Source organism: Panthera uncia (assembly GCF_023721935.1).
Source record: "Panthera uncia isolate 11264 chromosome A1 unlocalized genomic scaffold, Puncia_PCG_1.0 HiC_scaffold_16, whole genome shotgun sequence".
NCBI classification, from domain to species: domain Eukaryota; kingdom Metazoa; phylum Chordata; class Mammalia; order Carnivora; family Felidae; genus Panthera; species Panthera uncia.
In genome coordinates, this window is record NW_026057576.1 from 5,964,962 (window position 1) to 5,982,364 (window position 17,403).

General features: G+C 38.8%; 1 protein-coding gene across 3 annotated transcripts in view; it reads left to right on the forward strand.

Annotated features, from left to right (window-relative positions):
* Positions 1 to 15,644, forward strand: part of CDK8 (cyclin dependent kinase 8) — a 112,248-nt gene extending 96,604 nt beyond the window's left edge. For 2 of the 3 annotated variants that reach the window (XM_049646755.1, XM_049646757.1), the window contains 7 exons: positions 4,736 to 4,879; positions 7,327 to 7,396; positions 8,163 to 8,235; positions 11,003 to 11,100; positions 11,729 to 11,807; positions 11,927 to 12,085; positions 14,583 to 15,644. In XM_049646755.1, coding sequence (XP_049502712.1) covers positions 4,736 to 4,879; positions 7,327 to 7,396; positions 8,163 to 8,235; positions 11,003 to 11,100; positions 11,729 to 11,807; positions 11,927 to 12,085; positions 14,583 to 14,708 — 749 coding nt within the window. In that variant the 3' untranslated portion in view covers positions 14,709 to 15,644. The remainder of the gene's footprint in view (positions 1 to 4,735; positions 4,880 to 7,326; positions 7,397 to 8,162; positions 8,236 to 11,002; positions 11,101 to 11,728; positions 11,808 to 11,926; positions 12,086 to 14,582) is intronic. The other variant, XM_049646756.1, reaches the window with a different exon arrangement.
* The last annotated feature ends 1,759 nt before the right edge of the window (positions 15,645 to 17,403 follow it).

Sequence of the window (17,403 nt, forward strand, 5' to 3'; positions counted from 1 at the left end):
TTCATTCAGATCTTAGTCAAAACGCTACCTCTTCAGGGAGAGCTGTGATCATACAGTCACCCTGCCTTCCCCATCCCACTTCTAGCTTACTGCCGTGGTAACATTGAACAGTATCTAAAATCCACTAAAGTAGATAGACGTTGCCCAGCTGGTCACCCCGGTAGGCCAGTGCCTACAGGGTACACAGTGAGAACTCGGTACTCTCTGTTGAATAAATGAGCGAATCCTGTCCCCAGTGATTTCCTCCTGTTCAGAAAGGACGTTGCTGCCATTTCAGTGTATATAAATGAGGGAAAAGAAGAAATACTTGTGATTATTTCCCTGTCTTAATCTGAGCCCAACATGTCTTTCTTCAGAAAATCTTTTTTTTTTTTTTAATTTAAAAGGTTATTTATTTATTTTGAGAGAGAGCGAGACAGAGCCCATGAGCTATGGAGGGGCAGAAAGACAATCCCAAGCAGGCTAGACGCTCTCCGCGCGGAGCCCAGCGCAGGGCTCAGACTCACGAACCCTGAGATCATCACCTGAGGCAAAAATCAAGACTCAAAAGGACACTTAACTGACTGAGCCACCCAAGTGCCCTCAGAAAATCTTTATGTTCATTAATCTTTGTACCTGCTTTGACATCAATTTCATTTTATAGAAAAATAAAGGTAGATAAAGTTAAGTCAGGGAGATATGGGACTTCTCTGTGCTATCTTTGTGGCTGTTATACAAATCTGAAATGACTCCAAAATAGAATACTTTTTGAAAAGTCAGTTAGAAAGAAGGAAAAGTAAAAGTTATTGAAGCTAGTCCTGTTTGGGGGGTACATATTATTACCTAGGCACATGTTTGGTTATCTTTTTTATACGTGTGTTCTAAGTGCTTAGCATATAAACTAATATGATGCATAGCTATTTTTTCCATCTAGAAATGAATATGTAAGAGCAGGGTTATTTTTGATAAGACATATTAACAGACGATACAAAGAAGTTATTGCCTAATCTTAGCTGTTATCAACTTGAAACTTGAGACTTTGAATTGATTGAAATGAAGTAAAAAATACACCATCACAGAAGCTTGTGTCTCTGACTTAAACTGTTTATTATCTTTTTCTCCAGAAACATTTTATTGTGAACATTGCACTTTGTATAACCTGTTACTATTCACGAGGACAATCTCTAGTCTGGCAGTTTTGATGCACGGCTGCTTGTCACAAAGCTAAACTACCAGCCATTTGTCCAAATGGCTTTATAATTTGGAAAGGAGAAGGCCTTTCTTCATATTTTTCCCCTTTTACTCCCTCTCATCATCAAAATTCATTGGATAACTGTTAGAGAAACGAGAAACCAAAACGTATGCAACTTAATCTGACTCGTAGCCTTAGCTCCGTCACTCACTGGGGCGGGAGGGCGGTGTATACGCGCTCATGCTCGCCCTTAGCAAAGATTTAGTTCTTTGGCCTCATTTTTTGAAAGTGAGAATTTAGCCTAGATCATCTCCTAGATTCCCGTTTAAATCCAAAACGGACGTTGGATAACACAAAAGTTCTGTGACGTTGGATAACACAATTGCTTCTGAGGTAGGGAAGTTGCAGAGGGGACTGACTGGAGTGTAGATGATTGCAACCGAGGTCAGTGCCAGACCCTTTGTGGTGGTGGTCCCCCCACCATGAATACCTGACTTGGCCAAGATCAACCTTGGAAAGCCCTTTTCTTTTATGCAGACATTGAGTCAAAAGTGTTACAATATAGATATCTTTCAAATTACTTTTTTGAAAGCGAGAAATCATACATAAACCATTTTTAACATAAATTTTTAAAAATAGAATAAGGGAATAAAAAAGGAAACTTCTTCCTCGATTCCGGTCTCTCCACCACATTGGCATTCCTCCTACTACCTGTGTAAGTCGCCTCAGGGTCCATTAAAGTATTCAACAAATTTCACACACCACCCACAGTGAAAGCTACTTATCAAAGAACTTGCCTGGTGTTTTTACTTCCCTGTCAGATCACTGTGGTTTGAGCAGCTGATAGAAGAACCTTTGTAGTTGATGCACAGATTACTTGCTCAGTAGTTCGTTTCAGGGGCATCCTTTACAAGGGTGAAATCTGCTAGTGTAGTTAGTGGATTATGTTACACTGAAGGATATTAAGAAGCAGCAAAAGAGCATAGAGGGAAATGCTGTCCCCACCTGCTGTCGCCAACAGATTTTATCCACTTCTATAGACCTGCAAGCTGAATCATTAAACCAGAGCGAGTAAATAATGGGTCAGTAAACATTGTACTCCCAGCGACAAAGTTTAATTCAGTTTTAAGTATTTTGGGGTTTTGTTTGGTTGACTTTGTAGACCAGGCTGAAAGAGGAGTTTCAGTTTTTAATCATCACTAAAGCAGTCTTAAAATTTTACTGAAGTATGGTACACTCAGATGTTTGTTCTCAAATAACTGAATGCCCACTGATTATGTGGCATTCTGTTAAGTGGGAAATGCATTATAAGATAAAGAGAAATGAGAATTTACTCTTTAATTAAGGTAGACACTTGCTATTAATACATCTATTGATTAATACATTATTTAACAAGCCCCCCTTCCCTTGGGTCTACATGGCATGCTAATTCCTATCTACTTTGGCTGGTTAGTTCAGTAGCTATACACAAGTATTACACATTTTGAGAAGGAGATGAGATACATAGATTTTTTACCTTGGAAAGTCTTCTAGAAGAATGTAGGCAGGGAGGTGAACAGGGAGGGACTTTTTCATGAACTTGGCACAACCCAAAAAAAAAAAAAAAAAAAATCAGGCAAGATAGGAAGGAGAGACTTATTTTCACAGATTTAGAAATTTATCTGAAATAATAGCCTGCTTATAGCTAACTTAACTTTCTGATTAATGTCTGGATCAGGATTTTGAAGAAAGGAAGGATGATGAGATTGCTAAAAGGTAAGAGATAATAGAAAAGATACAAAGAGGTATTAGGGTAAGGTTAGGCAGGGCTTAATAAACTATTTCATCCTACTTTCTGACTTTTTATTTTGGAAGCAATGTAGCTTTAAGGATAGCTACACGACTTACTTGCCTTCATCTTCCTTTACCTAGTTTGTTTTCTTCTTTAGAATTTTTCATAGCTAACCAGAATGAGTTGTCCGGTCTTTTGGGTGCTGTGAGTAGAGTTTTACCCATGCAGACTGACCCATCAGCCCCTTTTTGTGATGCTACTTAGTTTGTCTCCCTTCCCTCTGATTAAGATTGTCATAGGTCAAGCTATTTATTTGGCACACATGGAAAGAGAATAATCACAAAATCGTTTTTTCCGTGTACTTTCTGACACTAAAAATAATATAGTTTGGCTTGTGTTTCTTGGTACTTTTCCATATGGTGGTATTGGCTGACTTGGTTCTCTGATATGGGAGAAAACTGATATGCAAACACAGCGTCATTTTTAAAAATCGCTTGTCATCAGTGTGTTGTGTAATCTCTAATAAATAGGCGATTAACTTGTTACTCTGAAATGTACATGTGATAATTTTACATTCAAGATCTATATTCCAGTTTTAGGGTTTAGGAATTCTCAGTTAATTTGTAAATTAACATTTTTTTCTCATTTTCTATTTATGTGACAGTTATTAACATACCTGATTAATTGCCTTTAATAAAACAGTGATTTTTATTTTTCCCTCTATCCTTATATCTATTTACCATGGTTATAAGATCAGTCAAAAACCACTGATTGAGTGTCTGCTATATACACACTGTTGTACTTACTAGTATGGAGAAGTCAACCTTGTTGGCTTAGGGCTTTCTCAAGAGTGGAAACTAAATAGTTTCAGTTTTAAATTCTAAACTGGCATGTAGCTCTTTCCTCTACTAATAACAGTTCTGTTGAGTAAAAGTTCAGTCTGAATGAAAGTTAGCCTATATCTTAAAGTGAATGAAAGGAATTTGTTGGGTTAAGGAGGCATACATTTGCCTGGCTTTTATAAGTAATTCCAGTGAGTTTGTACCCTTTGTGCCTCTTGAAGTAGAATTTTGCTCCCTGTTTTCTTGTCTTTATTAAATTGGAAAATCTGATGCTACTGTAACATAAAGAAATACTTTGAACAAAAAAAGCTGTTCAAGTAGAAATGTGATTTCATTAGAATATTTGAGGTCAGGCACTGTCTTTTTCTTATTGGAATATGACCTTGCTTGCATGAGAGAATAATCATTAGACTTTACAAATTAGCAAGTACATAAACTAGGTGAAGAAAAAATATTTTTACCTCAAAAAATTGTGCTGACTTTTTTTTGGCAAGTATGCCCAATTTCAAAGGCTATTTGGGTTTTCTTGTTTTTGTTTTATTTTTTGTTTAATTTTGTTTGTTTGTGGTTCCTGTGCTCCATATGTAGCTTTGTATGTATTTCATAGATAAGGTAATGTTTGAAGCATTTAAAAATTGCCAAAAATGTAGGTAATAAATTTGATTTGAATTTGGAATGAAGCCACTGGGTGGAATGGAGGTATAATAGGGAATGAAAAATTGGGGCGGATTGGGTGGGAATATATTTACAAACAGTATTCCATGATATTTTAAATTCTAATTGCTTTAGGAATTAATATGACTTATTAGGAAAACAAGAAACAACCACTCCCCACCACGATAAAAATGCATTTTCTTTTGGAAAGAACCACTTTATTTTCCTCCTTTCTTTTTCTTTTTTCCTTTCCTTTTTTTTTCTTTTCTTTTTTTTTTTTTTCTTTTTGTTTTAAAGATATTTGGGCTATAGGGTGTATATTTGCAGAACTACTAACGTCAGAACCAATATTTCACTGTCGACAAGAGGACATCAAAACTAGTAATCCTTATCACCATGACCAGCTGGACAGAATATTCAATGTAATGGGATTTCCTGCAGGTACACATTATGTTTTTGTTTTTGTTTTTAAATCACTGTTGTTTAAACTTAGATATCTTCATTGGAAAGGTGTGTATCTTAAGCTGATGAAGCCACTCTTACTCAGTTCTTTATATTTGTGACTTGCATTAATCAAAGATCCTTAGAAATAGCAAAATTTAGAGTTCACATATTAGCGTAAAGATATTTGTGGGTTTTCTGAATTCAAGGAGTATATTTTTGTTTCATTTTATTTTGTTTTGTTTTGTTGTCTAATATTTGAAATGATAACATGTTTGCGATATCTGTATTAAAAGGTGCCTTTAGTTCTTACCAGGGGAAACTATAAATAAAATTCAGTAGTATGTATTTTGGTCCGGCAGTACGTATAATAATGCCATTACTTGGGATTTGAGTGTAAATTTTGAACATTATTTACATTTAGGGCACTGTACAGAATCACATTATGTTGAATAATCTGAAACATAGAATATTTTTGCTCTATCACCCTGGCTGGTAAGAACATTCTTTTAAGTGTTCTATTAGAACAGCAACCTTGCGTGCACTGATTAGCGGCAGGGAGAAAGTTGTTAAGGTGTCTCATCACAGGCGTTAGACCTCACCAGCTGTGTCTCCATCCCTTGTTATACCACAGAATGGTAGTTCATCAGTCACCAAAAACTGCCCAGAAGTCTAGAATAATGGATATTTGCTTAAAACACATACATAATATTGGCTAGTGAGGTACTTCTTAAAAATGGTTTCTCATTAGGAAGTTTTCTCAGGTCAGGGTAACTCAAGACTAATGCAGAAATACCTGGGAGTTATAATTTCTCATTCCCTTGTTGGAGTGTTAACACAAATACTACCTTTCTGCAGAATTGGTCAACAGTTCAGTGAACACTGCTTTTTTGTGATGGGAATTGTATTTATTCACTAAATATTTGAGTACCTGCCATGTGGAGGCACGGAGTTATGCATAAAATCTTGTTGATATAACAGGCATGATTCTTGCCTTCTGGGAGTTTATATTGTGGTACTCTAAGTAGAATGTTTAAATAATAGCTATGGATGGAGTAGGTGGAGGAGAATGGTCTTTTCTTCCCACTTTTGGATGTGTCCACCATCTCTAAGGCCCGAGGCAAAGGAATATGGCTTACAAGGAGGTGAAAGTGGGGGTGGCTTCTGTAGGAGATGATTCTTAACGTGTAGTTCAATAGTTACGGTAGGCTCAGCTTATAAGAAATTTGAAAAGTAGGCAGCAGGGTTTAGATTTAATGTGCAAGAGAATCCATGATAAGTTCTTGAAAACTAGTGATGTGGTTTATGTTCCATTTTAGAAAGAGTAGCATGTGATGGTCGGTAAAATCAGTTAAAGAGAGGGAACCGAAGCCTTGCAAGCCAGCTCTTTGCCTGTATCACGGTACTCCAGGTGTAAGTGATTAAAAAAAAAAAAAGGATGGGAAGTAAAGGACGAAAATGGAATTGTTTATAGGAAGTGTGTAATTGAGGGAAAAGTAAAAGATTATCAAGATTTCTAGCTTGAGAAATTGACAAAATAGAGAAATCAGAGCAAGGAAATAAGGAGAAAATTCCATGTAGGAGTTTAAAGTGTGTATTTAGTTGACTTTACAATATGTGGTATTTATGGAGGATAGGGAGTAGCTGTTTGTGTAAGTGGAAGGAAACCTCTGAAGGCCATTTAAAAAATAACGGTAGCTATTAAGCTACCTGTTGTACTACCTGTTGTCCTACGGCACGTGGTAGTCTCTCAGTAAAAGTCCAAGGCCAGCAGAACTAACTGAAACCTTTTCCACCTAATGTACCTAGTAGCTGGGGTTGTTTTTGTTACTGTTATTGAAACTAGCCAAGCCATCAGCTGACTTTTTTGCATACTAGTTATATCCTACCCTGTTCTATTTCAGACAATTGTTGTCGCTTACATTGATTGCTGACGTAAAGCAGTGTATTTAATAAAGTGAAAGTAAGGAGGGTCATATTTTTTTTTTAAAGTGCATCTTATAGCTATGGAGGGAAAAGATACTACATTTGCCATTGAAGAGATTGGTTGCTGATTTAACCAAGGTATTGAGTGGAAAAGGGGAAAAAGTAGTTTTACAAACAGAAATAGAATGATTTGATAATAGAAATATTTATTAATAGCTTATTCCCCTCTACTTATAGAAATTGAGGTAAAAAAGAAATTGAGGTAACTGATAGTAAATTCTATGGAAAGTAGGCACTAAAAAGATAAACTCAAAAAGATAGAGATCTAATGCTATGCAAGGGATGAGAATTGTATTTACAGGTCAAGATTAGATGTTTCTATAGCTAGTCAATTATTTGAGATCTGTGCTTTCATGGAAGGTCAAAGTGTATGGCGTGTAATAAAAATTGAGGTAACTCTTGTTAAAATTCTTGAGAACAGGAACCTAGACAACATAAAATGTTATCAATGTATTCCACAGATAAAGATTGGGAAGATATAAAAAAGATGCCCGAACATTCAACATTAATGAAAGATTTCAGAAGAAATACGTAAGTTGGAAAGAAAGTAGACCCTTTTTTGATTTCTGCTTTCCCACAATACTTAGGTATAAGATCGAATACTCGACAGAATACGGAACACAAGGTTATCCTAACAAACAGTTTTACTTATTTACTTAATAAATATTTTACATTATGGCATTCTTTATTGCTCAAGATGTTTACATGATATAAAGAAGATAAACAGCTAATTTTAGTAGCTGATTTGGGTAGGAAAAAACCCTTTCGGTACCTATTACTTTCTGGAAGCTGCATCAGTGAAAGTATCATTAGCTGAAGCAGTAAGAGACTGAAATACCCAGCCTTGCTAGCACTGACTTGCCTCCCCACCTGGGTTGTGTAGTCATTTTACGTAGGCTTTAGCAGAGAAGAAGGAATATTTCATTTATCTGCAATGCAAGATCAGAGAATTGGGAGAGAGGACAGTTTATAGGCCTGTGACAAATGTAAAAAAAAATTTCTTTATATTAAAAGATTGAATTAAACGTTTGACCTGTAGTTATTGAGATAAGAGTCATATAAAAAATGCTATTCAGTATATATTATTTATGAAATTATTTTGTGTTTAATCAGTGGTATCCATTCGTAAGTGACTAGTGTGCATGAATGAAACATGAAATTGATCTAATGCTATGCCGATAACGCCATTTTTTATACATATTCTGTACCGGTTGTTATTAAAATGTTTGGAAAAGCCTCAGCCGATGTAAAATTAACCTCAAAATCTAATAAGTATTTCATAGTATTTCTCTTTCAGGTATACCAACTGCAGCCTTATCAAGTACATGGAAAAACATAAAGTTAAACCAGATAGTAAAGCATTCCACTTGGTAAGCTTTAGAGAACAATAATTTTTTTTTTCCCCTTGATTAGCCCAACCAGAGGTTTTTTTGGGGTCACTTTATATGGTTACTTAGCACTCTTAGAGTACTTTATTTTTATTTATTTATTTATTTATTTATTTATTTATTTATTTTTAGAGTACTTTAATGGTAAATGCAGACATCTGGTTGGTGCATATTAGTAAAGGCATGAAAATATTTGTTTTTGCAAACCCATAACATGGTTTAACAGACTAATGTTCAGTTATATTAGATTTTCTAAAGGTTGTCTTTGTACCAAGGCTGTCGAGAACGTTTTTAAAGTTACATTTATTGGTTTTCATCAGTTATTTAAAAGTTCCAAATATTTCGAAGAATCTAAAAGAAAAACCATCCCACTGCTCAGAAATAATTTTTACAGGTTATTTTGTATTTCAAATCTTTGAAAGATTGTTTATAAAATTTTTAACTCCCAAGATACTCTTACAGACTGGGGTATTAGAAGTCCTTCAGTGATGGTGTGCACTAGTTGCATTTTCTGGAAGAATATGAGAGTTGCGTGATTTATTACTGTATAATGGAAAAATAATTTGACCTAGAAACTGAAAGAATCCATGCGCTATCATAATTTATGAGATTATATTCAACTATTGCCAATTTAAATTTGTTTACAATTTAATTTCCACTTTTACATCATTACAATTAAAAGTGATTTTCAGCTTTATGTTTTTAAGAAAGTTATATAACATACTTGGAAATTTGGGGGAGCAGGCTGTATTATATTTGGCTTAAAATTCTTTTAATCCTTTATTCCCGGTATTTTTAACTGAGTTCATTAAGTGGGATTTTTTTTTTTTTTTTTTTGCCTTGAAAAGATTATATTTTCCTTTATTACAGTACCAGGCCACTTGCAAACATGTCTTCTATTTCTGCTTTTTCTTCTCTGTCTACTGCTTCTGCTCCTACACCTTCTACTTATTTTTATATCATGTCCTATATCCTATATTTCATATCTTATTAGCAACTTAAAAAGCAGTACTTAACCTATCTTATTAGCACACAATATATTATTATCCAAATAATGGTTTCTTATAACGTACTTGAAATAGGACCCAAATAGGAAGGTAAGTTAGATCCTTCAACATACGGATTATTTATTCTAGCAAAGTAATGGTAATAGTGGTAGACTGACAGTCACAGTTTGCCCTTCCTTCCCCCCAGTTTGCGGCTCTTTGATATGGTCTGGAGTGGCTCTCACAACCATCACCACTGACATCCCAGAGAGAGACTTCCCTTGCAGCTTATTTGCTCATTTTTGCTGGGGTGACCTACCTTGTGTGGGCCCATCTGAAAACTCGGACGTAACTCCGTTAAAACTGTTGACTATTTTAAATGGCAAATCCGTGCTTTTCCTTTCAACTCTAAAAATGAAGCTGCACTTCCACTGAAATCTCATCAAAATTAAATTTAAATCTCGCCATCCTGGCATTTCTTCTGTATTTCTGAATATTTTATGTCCTTCTGTCCTCTGTGCCCTCTCCCATCAAGTCTCAGCACGTCTGTTGGTTTTCAAGAGTGGTTCTGGTCCACCGCACCAGAGTCATTTGGCAACTTGGTGGAAAGGCAGCTCTTCGGACCCCTGCCCAGACATCCCAGTCATAGCTCTGGGAGCGGGGCCAGAGGTCTGCTTTCGGAAGTGCGCGAGCGGTGATTCCGATGTACTCTGACGTCTGAAAACCACCGCATTAGATCAAAGAGGAGAAGCTGAGAGACCACTATTTAGATAAGCTCTTAAATCACATGTTAAAGTCAAACATTCTAAAATAAATAAAAAATAAAATAAAATATGTTAGTTCGTAAAGTCTTCGGGCAACTGTGTTTTAACCAAAAAATACTGAATTTTCACGTGAGTGTGACATTTCTCTAGGTAGCAAGGTAACAATAACAATAATAATAGCAGCTAACACTTACTGTCTTTGTGCCAGGTACCATTATGTTTGCTTTCCATACATTAACTCATTTAATCCTGAAAACAAACCTTTGGTAGTAGGCACGATTGTTAATCTCCCTTTGACAGATGGGATTACAAAGAGAGTAAGCACCTTGTCCAGAGTCACTCGGCTCATAAATGTCAAGTCAGGACTTGACCCAAGCAGTAACCTTGGAGGCTCCCATTCATAACCCCTCTGTACTTTACAAGTTCTGTATCAAGCATCATATTTATTTAGACTAGGATAGCACTGGCCAGGAGAGCTTTCTCTGATGATCTGTGCTATCCCATAGGGTAACTTCTACCCACATGTGTCTCTTGAGCTCTAGAAATGTACCTGATATGACTGAGAAATTGTTTTGTTTTGTTTTGTTAGTTTAATTTGGTTTTAGTTAATTTGGATTTAAATCTAAATAGCCACACATGGCTAGTTTATTATTTGTGTTATAATAATGTTTCCCCTTAATAGAAAAAGAATAGAAAAGACAAGAATTTAGTTCTGTCCTAAATCGGGCAAAGCAGTTTAGATAATGTGGATCATTGGTTTGGAGGAAGGCATACGTTTAGTTACTTCTGAAAGGAGAACCAAGTAAGGTCATGATTATTAGAATGACTAAATGTGAATTACTACATTAAATAGAAAATAAGTTTTCCTGTTGTTAATTTGGGGGAATAAATACCTTCAAATGGGGGCATTTTCATCAAAAAACATACACTTCGCACACGTGTCCGAGGAGATGACTACGGGAAGTAACGCAGTAACGTTTTTATGACTTACGGTTTCAGCTTCAGAAGTTGCTTACCATGGACCCAATTAAGCGAATTACCTCAGAACAGGCTATGCAGGATCCCTACTTCTTAGAAGATCCGCTTCCTACATCAGAGTAAGTGACCCATGTGTTAATTCACCAGCACCATGGAGTTTTTCGGAGCGTGCTTTATTTTAGCTACCAACTCCAAGTTGCCACTCCTGTGACGGGAGGACCTGAGGAAATCCCCACAATAAGCCAGAAATGAGCTCTGATGACCGAGGTGTCATTTAGGCGTCTGTGGCCGTGTCTCGCTTTGCGAGACGTTGCCGGCTCTAGTTTCAGGCGCACCCCCGTTACTTGGTGGCGGGTCGCGTGTGGGTGCTGCCACTCCCTCAGACTCCCTGAGGCCGCTCACCGCTTGCACTCGCACTCTGTGTTCCCAACTGCGGATCTCGTTCCCTAAGAGCAGTGACGTTGCAGCTGGCCTCTACATTTCGGGTATAGTAATCAAGAGTAAGCCTGGGCCAGAAGGAAGTTGAGTCATATTCGATGATCGATTATTTTTATACAGTTCTGAAAAGCCCTCCCACGGCCTGCTGTAATGTCACGGGTTAGAAGAGTCATCTCTTCACAGCTGCAGGAAGGGTGCTGGTTTTACAAATACGGAGGCAAAGTCCACCTTAAAAGATTAAAATGAAGGATCTGAAATATTGATTATTAGCATACTGGAAATCATTTCTCCTTTTTTTTTTGTGATCAGCGTTTTTGCCGGTTGTCAGATCCCTTACCCCAAACGAGAATTTTTGACAGAAGAAGAACCTGATGACAAAGGAGACAAAGTAAGTATTAAAGTACATTTCCTGCCTCTCGTTGTGGCCAGTGTGACCGTGAAGATAATTTTGCTTGTATTTGGTTCTCCTTCTGAGTTGAACTTTATTTTTCTGTTTAACCAATTGAGAAGAACCAGCAGCAGCAGCAGGGCAATAACCATACTAATGGAACTGGTCACCCAGGGAATCAAGACAGCAGTCACACACAGGGACCCCCGTTGAAAAAAGTGAGAGTTGTCCCTCCGACCACTACCTCAGGTGGACTAATCATGACCTCAGACTATCAGGTATTTCTAGTGTGTTTTGTTTTGGCTTGCCATATCCATACTTGTATATGGGTTTGTGACCTTTGGGAAATGCAATATAATTAAGAAAAATGCTGACTTTTACGTACCTGGGGAAATGACACTGACACGAGTGTCACTGGCATGGAGAAATACTGACTGATTCAGTAGAGGGAGCTGGCTTTTGAACCAGACAGGCCTAGAATGATCGAACTTAAACTACGCCATTTATCAACTCTGTGACCTTGGACAGACAATGGGACATTTCCCGGCTTTAGTTTTTCATCTGTAAAATGAGAGTAGCCAAGTCTAACTGGTAGCTGTCGTAAGAGTAGACGTGATAAATCCTAGCGCCTTAACTTGCAGCAGCAGCTCAGTCAGCCCTGTCTGTTGTTTTGAGACAGCCGTATACCGGTAACGATTAGGCACACAGGCTTTCAAATCCCAGCCCAGCCACTGACTTTGGGTGACCTTGAGTAAGTCATTCAGATGTTCCCAGTTTTCTCATTTGCAGAATGGACAGTGGCAAGTGTCAAGTCGTAACAACGATTTAACGAAAGAACGTATGCTGAGGCACGGTGGCGGGCCTGCCTTGAGTCCGTAACGGATGTCACCACTCTTACCGTCGTCATCATCATTCCTGCCGTCAAAAGTCGTAGTAGCATTCATAGCACCCAAGTTTATTTATTTATTTTGAGAGAGAGAACGTGAGCTGGGGAGAGGCAGAGAGAGAGAGGGAAAGAGAGAGAGTCCCAGGCAGGCTCCGAGCATTCGGCACAGAGCCCGACTCGGGGCTTGAACTCAGGAACCTGAGCCGAAATGAAGAGTCAGACGCTTCACCACTGAGCCTCACAGGCGCCCCCTTAGTAAGCGCCTCTTAAGTGGTGGTGGTGATGCTGGTGGTGACTGTAATGGTAAGAGCTTGTTGGGTGCTTACTCTGCTAGCTTTTATACTAAGCATGAAACCTACATTATTTCATCATTATCTCAGAAAACTGATGCTCAGAGAGGTTCCATAGCTTTCACGTGTTCCCCTGCCGAGCCGGGGGCAGACCCAGGACACAGACTCAGATCTGACTGCCAAGGCTGCCTGCTTGTGGATCCTGTCGAGTGACATTGTCAGTTCCTTTGCAGAAAGACCTGCTTTGAAAATCGTATTCCACCTCCTTGCTCATTCTGATCATATTGCCAACTCAGCCGGGTTTCAGGGTGGAGAGGACACTGAAAGCTTGACCAGTTAGAGTTACTTACCTACCAAAAGAGAAAAGGAGATCTTACTGAACTGGTGAGCTTCCCAGAGCTGCCACTACGGTTCAGGAATAAGATCTTCGCTCTTCGCTTTGGTTGAGGAGGGGGCCAGTCCACCGAACCATGGAAATTCTTGAGACTCTGCCGGGGTAGCAGCTCTCTTCCAGGAACAAAACAGGGACGTCAAGGGCAGACATCTCTGAGGGTTGGTGTTTGTTCAGACATCTCTCTCTCCCTATCTGGATGGAAAGAGTGCGTCCTTCTTGGCCCGAGAGTGTGTTTGCACACTAAGGCATCCTTAGAATGAAGCGGAGCAGTGCTTGGACCTTTGCTACTGAAACCAAGAAAATGCTGCTGCACTTCTTTGTTTCTTGGTGTTCTCATTGTGGTTGGTTTTTGTAGTGACTTCGATTTCACGTGTCCCCTCTTTTAAAATTCTATTTTGCTAGGGTTGGCAGAATTTCGGATTGTATGATTTATTAAGTACGCTCTGAAAGACGAAAGTAGTAAATTACAGTTAATCAGTTATCACATTTGTCTTGGGAGCTAATAATACGAGAGAGAGAGGTGCAGGAATGGGAATAATAATATAACAGGTCAAAGTCAGAGGTCTCTAAACTCTATCACTGTTCTTTCCCTTTGTGCTCTTTTTAGAATTGAGAATAGCATTCTTGTTAGGTTTCTATAATTACGAACTTGTGTATATACCTTGTAGCAGAAGATAAGATTCATTAAAGGGCATAAAAATATTAAATGCCAAAGAGAATTACTCCGTGGTACCTTTTCTTGCCCTGTTCATTGTTTTTCTATTTTTCAGTCACAAGCATGTTGAGAGGTTTCTACCGAAGAAACTAGCATGTAAATTAGCTTTGAATTTCTTAGTGTGTCCATCACTAAGTTCATTTATAAAAAACTCGAGCAAATTAATGATTACTTATCAAGTAGGTACAAAACGGCTTAAAGAGGGAGGTTACTGCTCTAGAGAAACAACGAACTGCACAGCATTGTAATGAGACTCAGCCTGATATTGTTTGCTGGCGATACTCTGACCTCCACGAAGAAAAGCTGATATTAAAAGATTGGGGGTTTTCATCATGTTCCGTCTAGAGCTAGTATATGGCACAAGACTTTGAAATTCTTACTGCCTTGAAATCAGTGACATTTTAAACACGCATAAGCCTTGCTGGCTCGGGATGGAGCCGGCTCTTAGAGACGTCTGACTCACATGTCTCCCTCGTTCTCCATTTTCCAGCGTTCCAATCCACATGCTGCCTATCCCAACCCTGGACCAAGCACATCACAGCCACAGAGCAGCATGGGATACTCAGCTACCTCCCAGCAGCCTCCACAGTACTCACACCAGACACACCGGTACTGAGCTGCGCTGGAATGTTGTCCGTGCACCGTCGCTAGCGCTGCGGGACTGACGGTGCCGCTCCCTGCGGGAACCCGGCATGGGCCACGGGAGTGTACTGTGCGCTCACATCCTCAGACTGTCCAGTAGCCAAGTTCCACCACTTTTCACAGACCGGGGTAGTGGCTTCCAGGTTGTACCTGTTTCGGAGTTAGACTTGAAAGAAAGTGCTAGCACAGTTTGTGTTGTGGATTTGCTACTTCCATAGTTTACTTGACATGGTTCAGACTGACCAATGCATTGTTTTCAGTGACAGTCTGTAGCAGTTGAAGCTGTGAAATGTGCTAGGGCGAGCATTTGTCGTTGTATGTGGTGAGTTCTTTCAGTGTAACAGCGTTCTCTGACCAATAGTACACACACACACGAGTTTAACTGGTACTTGAAACATACGGCGTATGTCAACTCAACAAAATCACCAAGACGCAAAGTGAGATTATTTTGGTACACCTTTCATTTTAGTGTCTTATCAGTGGGTTGATTCATTTTTCTACATTGATCAGTGTTTTTTGACCAAGACTATTGCTTGGGTTTTTTTTGAAAGTACAGAAGCCACATAGTTTTTCCAGAAAGGTTTCAAAACTCCCAAAGATTAATTTCCAACTTATAAGTTCGTTTTTATTTTCAATCTATGACTTGACTGGTATTAAAGCTGCTATTTGATAGTAATTAAATATGTTGTCATTGATATAAACCTGTTTGGTTCAGCAAACAAACTGAAATGATTGTCATAGACAGTGTTTTATTTTTCCTGTTGGTGTTGCTGATTAGTGAGCATGCTTTAAGATGAAAAAAGCATGAATGATAACTTCCTCTGAAAGGTGCGGCATCCGATTCAGATATTCTGTCCCGATTTTAAAGCTGGTTGGTGTAGTGCTATTAAACTTTTGTTCAGTTAATTTTCCTTTTTAAAACTCGTTCGCACGTTGTTTAGGGTGCCCTTACTTCAGCAAAGGAGAAGGAGTAGGAGAGCCTTAGGATTTTTGAGGAAAAAAAAAAACCTATAACATACAATGTACTGTATCAAACTATTTTACATGAATGACACAAGTATTCTGAATTAAAAAAAAAATTGAACATTGTTAAAAACAAGGTGTTATGTAATAAATTTATTTTTCATAAATCAAAATATGGAGTCAGCTGTATTTTTATATACACACAGGTGTTTTATTTTAAAATGTGCCTTAACAAGTGGCCTCTAAATAAATCTCTGTGATTGTTTTCATTAATAATGTCTATATATTCTACCCCTGTAGTGGAATAATGACTTAGGATGTATATACGGGTTCTTTCCTCTGCTGCACTTCGTACTATGATAGATGTGGAATAGACACCTTTCTAATCGAAAGAATTATGATGAGCTTTCCATTTCTAGAATAAGGCGTAATTCTGTCTTAGGCTGAGAACAATTTGTTTTATCCCAAATAGTTCTTTTTCCTCCCTCCTTTCGCACAAAACCAGAAGATTTAAAAAGCTGACATAATTTTTTTCCTAAAAATTCAACTCATTCAGATAAAAACATTCAAAGAACTAAGGAATTCCCCATCCTGCTAGGCCGGATCAGAGCAGTGAGGGTAATTTAGGAGCTAGACCTGTGTTGCCACATGACGTCTTGCCGCCCCGGCTCGTCCGCACAGCGCGGGGATCTGATCATGGAGCTCCCTCCCCAGGGCCTTCAGGAGCTGCCCTCTGACCACAGACTGAGTCAGTCTGACTTCTGTCGGTACCCTAACCCGCCTTCCTATTTCCCTTCACTCGAATTGCCTTCTGTTTTTCCTCCCTGCCTTTGATGCAGTGGCTTCCAACCTCAGTGGGCGTGAAAATGATCTGCAGTTTGTTTTCTCTGGGCCTAGTCCCAGAGGTTGGTTCAGGGGCGCAGGGAGGACACGGAATCTTCATTTTTAACCAGCTCCTCAGTTGGTTCGGATGCGGTTGTCTGAGGAACACAGGAGAACACCTCCAAGCTGGTCTAAAGATTTGAGCAAACGGCAGTTCAGAGACTTGGAGAGAGGGCCGCCCTGTCGACAACCCGCCTCCTGCATGAATTTGAAAAAATAGAACCCTGGGGCACCAGGGCTCCTGAGTCTGTTAGGCGTCTCTTGATTTTCGGTTCAGGTCATGATCCCAGGGTCGTGGGATCCGGCCTCCCACACCGGTTCCACGCTGAGCGTGGAGACTGCTTAGGATTCTTTCTCTCTCTCTCTCTCTCTCTCTCTCTGTCTCTGTCTCTGTCTCTTTCTCTCTCTCCCCCCTTCTCTCTCTGTCTTTCAAATAAAAAATAAAATTTTTTTCAAAAAAGTAAAACCCATTATGGCAAGTTCCACTGGAAATGTTGGAAACGCCTAGGGCTCAGTTCTCAGATTTTTAAATTTAGCAACCCCTGTTCTCTGAGGGATCCTGTCCAAACTTGAGGAGTTAAACATATTGACATACGTTTATGACATCTTAACATATGTCATATAACATCTATATATGTGGCATATGACACAGAAACATATTAACATACGACATATGACATATGTTAACCATCAAATTGACATATCCAGCCTATTTCATATACGGGTCCAGCTGCGTATATTTGATTGCATCTGTGACGAGAAACGTGCACAGACATACACCCCGTCGCCCTCCAGCCCGTTCCTGGCTTTATTTCTCTGTGTTG